This window comes from Squalius cephalus, assembly GCF_949319135.1.
Source record: "Squalius cephalus genome assembly, chromosome: 10".
NCBI lineage: Eukaryota > Metazoa > Chordata > Actinopteri > Cypriniformes > Leuciscidae > Squalius > Squalius cephalus.
The window spans coordinates 15,569,633-15,577,408 of NC_137131.1; the positions used below are offsets into that span (position 1 = coordinate 15,569,633).

Genomic DNA, 7,776 nt, shown 5'->3' on the forward strand with positions numbered 1-7,776 from the left:
AATTCTTCAGCTTTCGACCCGTTCGGATCTGGGCCCGCACCCGCCTCTAAGCCGCAGGACTTCATGGGGGCGTTCCTGGGTCCAGGTAATATGGGGCAGCCAGACCCCTTCCTGCATGCTGCACGATCTCCGTCTCCTACAATGCAGAACATGGGCATGGGTAAGGCATGCACCTTTGCCTCTCAGTCTCACTGGCAGCAGTGTGTGGGCAACGTCACCATAACAACCAGCCAAGCTCTTTTGTGTTATATCCTCCAAAATACAATCAGCAGAATAGCCTTGCAGATGTATCTCTATAAAACAACTCGCTAGTAAATGTCTTATTTAAAGTGCTGATGTTTGATGTTTTGGAGAGAGTGGAATTATTATTGGCCCTTGAGCATGACTATTTGTTTCAAGCACAATGTGTGTGGTCGATAGCAGCATGTGCTCTATGAAGGACAACTGAAACCCTGTTATGTTTCTGGGAATATGCAAAGCAGATTAACACCAATACGGAATACAGCAACAACATTTAACACTGTTTCCAATCACTTCAAACCAGTGCTGTATGATTTTGAAATAATAGGGGGGAGAATGTCTACATGTCTGTATGTTACTTATGTAACCCCCGTTCCCTGAAGTTACGTCAGACGTGACTGACTGAAAGAGAACTGGAAAAAGGAGCACTGTATGATGCCAAATACTGTTGATTGCTACATTCTGTTACTCAGAGCTTTGCATTTACTGAAAATGAGAGAAATATGGTATATTATAATTTGTTGAAAATGTTTATGTAATCAGCCGTTCATGGAAGATCATATCCCAGAATCCCATCCCACTTGTTTTAACTAATCTAAGAGCTTTTCTTAATCAGTTAGTTTAATGCTAAGCTAGCAGGCTAAGCTAGCTTGCTTGAAAACACATAGAAAGGGAAATGTTTAATTTGACTGTTCTTAGTTACAGTAACATAATTAAAGGTATAGCAGAGGATTTTCCCAAATTTTAGAAAAGAACCGCCCTCTCCACTTTTTGAAAAAATGCACATGCTCAACACTCTACCTGCTCCCGAGAGGGAACGCCTATTAAACGTATGCACGAGCTAATCATAGCTTACATTAACTTTTACTAGCAGTGATTTTAAATGGATTTCTCCAAATAGCATGCCAAACTTTACCTGTTGAGTAGAAACTTCGCGACTGAGGCATCAGTGGGAAGCCCAACCTGTGTTTTGAGCGCACGCCATCGTGTGAAATATTCTCCCAAAAACACTCTGGTCTTGTTTCTATCTTCTGCGGCCTTTCTCTTCTTCTCATACACCTCGTAGACTTTTTTTCTCTTGCGACCCTCAGCCATTTTCAAAGGAATGGCTGAAACCGTAGCTCACCACACATATACACCTGAAAGTGCGCATGCGCAGAAAGCGAAAACTACCTAGGGACGAGCACGTACGAGGACCAATAGTTTTGATGATCCACCCGGAAAAAGAAAATCCTCCGCTATACCTTTAATTAACATATTTTCATAATTTAGAATAAAGAAAATAAAGATTTTCTGCCATTTCTAATCAGGAACCAAATAGAGTACCCATAAAAATGATAGCTATTGAAATGTATTTTTTATTGTATTAAATTAAATTTAACAGTGACATGTTTTTGCTGCATTTCACATCATGTTACAGTCAGCCATCTTTCAAAAACATTAATCTTATCAATCTCAAACATTTGAATGGTATTATTTTATATTATGTATTATTTTACCTTAATTTTGTTTTTGTTTAAGATTTGTTGTAACTTTTTAATCTAACTCTAGGTAGTAATTTTCCAGTAATTAGTCAAATATAGTAGGTTGCAATTCACAGTTGCATTATCCAAATTACTTTTTAGTATTTTATATTGTAAATGAATATGTAAATGATACATGGAGAGCCATCAAGTTAAATATGATCCCTTCACAGGTCGCAGTTCACCTGTGCCACCCGCTACTCCCTCTGTCAACATCCAACAGCCGAACTCTACGGGAGCATGGGAATGGAGCAAACCAGCACCTGAAGGTGAGTTTTGTAAGAACACAAAGATGTGCAGTTGGGACACCTGGTGGCCTCCTCTGAAATTACACCTAAAAAACAAAATGACTCACTACTGACTGACCTGCCATCTGGACTGGTGTGATGAGCTCATATAGCTCATAAATGTTAATCTCTTGTGAAACATAATATGACTGACCTTTTTTTAATTTTTTATTAAATCAATAGAGCTGGATGCAGCTTGCCCGGTCTGGCCAGTAGTTCAGATTTGTATATATACTGTATATTCATGTTTGGAGACTTTTTTTCTGATGTTATCAAGACATCATCACAGATAATTCTTGCAAGTTTGACAAACAACCTAATTTATGTTTGCCAGTTTACTTAGCTTTATCTAGTTTAAAATGTTGACAGAGGCTAAATTTACAACTAAATGTTACAGGAAACCAAATCATTTAAATAATCCCTATTCAGTGATGAACACTAAATTATAAATCCTGATTTGTCATATCAGGTAAAGGTTTTGGGATGGGAAGTAAGTCCGCCAGCACTAGTCCAACCAGCTCAGTTCATGGTACTCCCATCCACCAGGCCAAACCCAACACTCTGGACCCTTTTGCAGATCTAGGTAACCTAGGAGCCAGTCTGGGAGGAGGTAAATGGAATAAAGTTCTTTTTAATGAGCCCTATGTTAAAAAATTCATCATGGATTTAATTTCAAAATCTGTGTGTTCATTCCAAGGTGGTTCGGGATTCTCCAGCAAACCCACCACACCTACTGGTACTGGAGGAGCATTTCCGCCCATGGGCTCCCCTCAGCGTCCTGCTCCCTCTCCTCAGCACACTGCCTCTGGAGGCTGGCATCCCAGCACAGGCTTCCCCTCATGGCAGCCTGGAGGTGGAGCTCAATGGCAGCCGCCGGCCCAGGGTGCACAACACCAGACCCCACCTAAAGCACCAGGACCCTCTATGCCCCACACTTCACCACAGAACAGACCCAACTACAACGTCAGCTTCTCCAGCATGGGTGGAGCATCGCCAGGAGCCACTGGACCAAAAGCACAGCCTAACATGGGTGAGTAACTGGACACAAACTGCCTAGTGATTCGTCATAGAATCTGTTCCAGTTTTAAGTAGTTGTGCTTCATGCGGATGTGTTCCTTGTAAAATTCTAATATTTTAAACATGCATCATTATTATTGTCACGATTATTCTTAGTTTCACCCTCATGGACTTGGTTTGTATCCTTCGGTCACATGTCTCATTTGTTCTCAGTCATAATAATAATAATAATACGTTTATTTTATATAGCGCCTTTCAGAAAACACAAGGCCGCTTTACAATAAAGTACAAATAAACAGAAACAGATCAGAAATATAGAGGGGGGCAAGACCATGGAGTGCTTTGAATGTGATCAGGAGTATCTTGTATTGAATACGAAAGCGTACGGGTAGCTAATGAAGTCTGCGTAAAGATTTCTTGGTGTATATAAGGACCCCAGCTGCGGAGTTCTGAATATATTGGATCTTATTTATAGATGAATTGGATAAGCCATAGAAAAGAGAATTGCAGTAGTGCTGTTTCCTGCCACTTGTTTGTCTCCTAGGTTACTCATTGTGTTCTAGTTTGTTTCTATGGTTGCTCATCAGTTCCCTTGTTTGTATCACCTGTGTTAATCCAATCATCTTTGATTTCTCTTAGAATATGTATATATATGCCTGTGGTTTAGTTCTCATTTGTCGGTTCTCGTTAATGCTTGTGTTCAGTTTGGTGTAGTTCTCTTTTGGTTAATAAAGTCTGTTCACTTTTATTTTCGCCTTCCCTTCATATACACCACACTCAGCCAAAGAGACAATTATAATCCAATAATTTTATCTATGTTATAGCCAATAACCGATAAATGGTTGATATTAAAATTCTGTACTATTTAGAAAAAAGTAAAATAAAACACTAAAAACTACAACCAGTTGTTTTAAATACTAAAAATGAACTTAGGCATCACAACATACATACATAATGTACAATATGAAAAATCTGTAGTTTTTGCGATTGGCTAAATGTGTAATTTAACAGTGAAATTTTATTTTTGCTAAATTAAAAACTATATGTGAGTTTTAGATGGTAGCAAAGGTAATCTAGATATAAAAAATAGAGGAAATAAGCTTGTACAAATAAATATCTAATGATACAGATGAATTAAAAAATCTCTAATATCGATGAATGACCCATATGGTACAGATATTGTGCATCTCTATTTATTTACTTTACTACAACAACAAAGAATAATATAAATGGGAAGTCTTTCCTTAATAATTATTTCCTGTTTCTTCCAGGAACCAGACCAAAGGTTTCTGCTGCTAACTTTGATGACCTACTCTCAGGCCAGGGCTTTGCTGGCTCAAAGGATAAGAAAGGGCCAAAAACAATAGCAGAAATGAGAAAAGAGGAGATGGCAAAAGAAATGGACCCAGAGAGACTCAAGGTAAAAACACACATAGACACATAAATAAATGCAAGCTGATATTTAAATATATTTTTCCATGACAGGCTGGGATACTTTACTCTGATTCATCAGTCATTGTCAAATATGTTTGCCGTTTAGTTCAGCTGACTGTACATTGTCCCTTACATATTCCTATTTTTTAAGACTTTGTTGTAGTTCAAATCTGAATCAGATTATTATGTTTTCATATAATGGTACTATTTGTTTCAGATTCTGGAGTGGATTGAGGGGAAGGAGAGGAACATCAGAGCGTTACTGTCCACCATGCATACGGTGCTTTGGGAGGGGGAGAACCGCTGGAAACCTGTAGGCATGGCTGACCTTGTCACACCAGAGCAGGTGAAGAAGGTCTACCGTAAAGCTGTGCTGGTAGTACACCCTGACAAGGTAAGAGACATATTTATTCAGTTTACGTTAAAGAACTTAAAAAGAAAGTATGAAATCTTAAAAGCACAGCTGCAAAATACAGTAGCATTTAAAAGTTTGGGGTCTACGTTGTTGTTTTTTTATGTTTTAGAAAGTCTTTTTTGCTTATCAAGGCTGCATTTATTTGATCAAAAATGCAGTAAAACAGTCCAATTTGTTGAGTATTATTACAATTTAAAAGAATTTTCAGCATCATAACTCCAGTCTTCACATGATCCTTCAGAAATCATTCTAATATGCTGATTTGCTGCTCAATAAATAATTCTTATTGCTATCAAGGTTGAAAACAGTTGTGCTGCTTAATGTTTTTATGAAAACCTTGATCTTTGACAACAAAAGAACAGCATTTATTTAAAATAGAAATCTTTTTTAACATTGTACATATCTTTTCTTCACTTAATAAATGTATTTATTTCTTTTCAAATCTTACTGACCCCAAACTTTTAAATGGTAGTGTACCTGCCTATTCAATTACCAAGGTCAGAGAGAAGGTGATCATGAAAAATCTGCTTTGATGGGTAAAATACATTAATAAGTGGATCTCAGGGGGGGAAAAAGTATATGACCCCCTTAAAATATCTAGTTACGGCATTTTAAAGACAAAATGTGTATGTTTCCTCTCTCTTCCCATCTGCAGGCTACTGGACAACCCTACGAACAATATGCCAAGATGATCTTTATGGAACTAAATGATGCCTGGTCAGAATTTGACAGCCAAGGACAGAAAGCACTGTACTAAGACTTACTGTATATGATCAAAACCAGTCAGCAGTTCCTGCCCAGATTAGACGCCCTGCAACCCAAAAGTCCTTGAAAGTCCCCTTTGTTATCTCTCCCACCTCCAGGACCCTGCTTCATAGAGACGTCAGAGCTTATCTACAGTATAGTTGTGTGTATCTCTATCGTTCATGCACTAGGCCAACATAACTGCTGTATGAGAAGACTGCTGTTGGAAAAAAGTAGCATTCAGCATTGTTAAAAAAACAATTTGTGTCTTTCCCTGGACTTGCCTACATAACAAAGTTCAGACTTTGTCATTACACAGCTGTGAAATATGAACATTATCAGTCAACCAGGTCATCATAGAAATTTATTCAGGAGTCTTCGGGTGAGTTTATGATTTATTGAAGAGGTTTAGTGCTGAGGAATCAAATGAAAAAAAAAATGTCAGAACTCTGCAAGACAAGCCAGACACTGTCACGGCTTGCAAAACTTTGTTACACAACACAAAATTTGGTCCAAATCGTTCATAGAGAGTTATTAAGTAAAGTTTTGCATGCTACAGCAGTATGCAGGACTTTTTCTATTTCTTCCGTTGCATTGACTGTGTCCTACTGTACACACCTGCTCGCGACTGCATATATGTGCGAGGGGTGTTTATTTATTTGTTGGCTTTGCAAGACAACTATGAAATGTGTGAAAATAAAAGTGGGTCTCGGTAAAGTGAGCTAAGACTCTGTGGTTTCCCGGACAGTCGGAGGCTAGATGTTTAGAAAGATATGCTCAAATGAAAGAACACTCAGACAAAAACCTGCAAAAATTGAAAAATCATGTGTGATATAACATGTAACTTCTTTCAGAAGCTAAGAGATGCTGTGCTGGGGGGCAAAAGCACAATAAATATGAGAGACTTTACAGGAATTGGGAGGTTTTCTCAAACTTGATCTGTGAAATGCAGTAGATTTAACTAGCAGTTTATTCTTATGTTGTTTTCTACTGAATATTGATCTGTCTGTATATGTTGCACTATAATAACATACTGTTTACAACATACATAAATCCAAGGAAATTCTTTATTCATGTAGTTATTCCATAGAAAAAAATAAACTAGTCGTTTTGCAAGTACCTCCAAGTACATGGCTTGTTTCGAGCTATATCTGTTCATTGAACGGTAAGGTTGTCTTTAACACGATTTATGTTAACCTGATATCTTTAACTGGTTAATAGTGCCCTAATGAACAAGTCATACTTAGTACTTTTTGTCGAAGTCCGAAAATCCGTTTAAAGTTTCTAATGCATTCGTGCTTGATAATGAAACAAAGCCTTTTGACTGAGAAACGTGATTGATGGAAAGTGTTCAAATCCCATTGTTTTATTACCATAGGTGTCTTTTAAACCAACTGAACATATCATGTGGACCATTCATATTTTGACATATGAAATCATAAATGCCATTAAGCAACATAAGTGGATACATCTTTAAAATCCAGATCTTTTAGCATATCTCGGTATCCTCATAATGTACTGCATGTTTGACTGTAAGTGGCACGTGGTCCAGAAGAAGTTTCTAGAGTGTACAGCCACTAATCTGCCCTTTCTCTTCTCAGTATATTTGCACTTGAATGGCATTAGGTAAATCCAGAACACACTTACGTAACTTGCAGTACTTGCTGTACATCTCATCATGCTTTTGCCTTCCTCTTTTCGCTATCATGCAGTGATATACTGAAGCTTTACCTGTTATCGAAGCAGTCTTCTCTTACATTTTGCCATCAGTTACCTTCCTCTTGACACAATCTGACACTAAAGACTTGAATGCACACAATGGACAAAGACAACAGATTAGCAGGAATTGAATGAAGATGGAACTTTCCCACCACCCTCTTGTGGACTGAGCCGTTTATCTTCAATCTTAGGATATAATGTTCGGAAGCTAACCTCTGTATACAGTAGTGAATGTGTGGTGTTCAATAATGCTGTTTCTCTGTAAGGAAGTGGTATGGTTTGGATACAGCTCTGTGTTTGTTTGCTGTATCAGTATTATTGTGACATGAATTTGTTTTCTGTGTCTTTTTTTCCTGTTTTTATTTTCTCCATATGGAGCTGTACATATGATAATGTG

At 37.8% G+C, this 7,776-nt stretch overlaps 1 protein-coding gene across 8 annotated transcripts in view; it reads left to right on the forward strand.

The window, feature by feature from the left end:
• Window positions 1-5,921, forward strand: part of dnajc6 (DnaJ (Hsp40) homolog, subfamily C, member 6) — a 40,790-nt gene extending 34,869 nt beyond the window's left edge. For 4 of the 8 annotated variants that reach the window (XM_079884844.1, XM_079884843.1, XM_079884839.1 and 1 more), the window contains 7 exons: window positions 11-85; window positions 1,937-2,032; window positions 2,520-2,660; window positions 2,748-3,080; window positions 4,339-4,487; window positions 4,719-4,895; window positions 5,572-5,921. In XM_079884844.1, coding sequence (XP_079740970.1) covers window positions 11-85; window positions 1,937-2,032; window positions 2,520-2,660; window positions 2,748-3,080; window positions 4,339-4,487; window positions 4,719-4,895; window positions 5,572-5,673 — 1,073 coding nt within the window. In that variant the 3' untranslated portion in view covers window positions 5,674-5,921. Of the gene's footprint in view, window positions 1-10; window positions 161-1,936; window positions 2,033-2,519; window positions 2,661-2,747; window positions 3,081-4,338; window positions 4,488-4,718; window positions 4,896-5,571 lie in introns of all 8 variants that reach the window. The other 4 variants (XM_079884841.1, XM_079884842.1, XM_079884837.1 and 1 more) reach the window with 1 other exon arrangement.
• The last annotated feature ends 1,855 nt before the right edge of the window (window positions 5,922-7,776 follow it).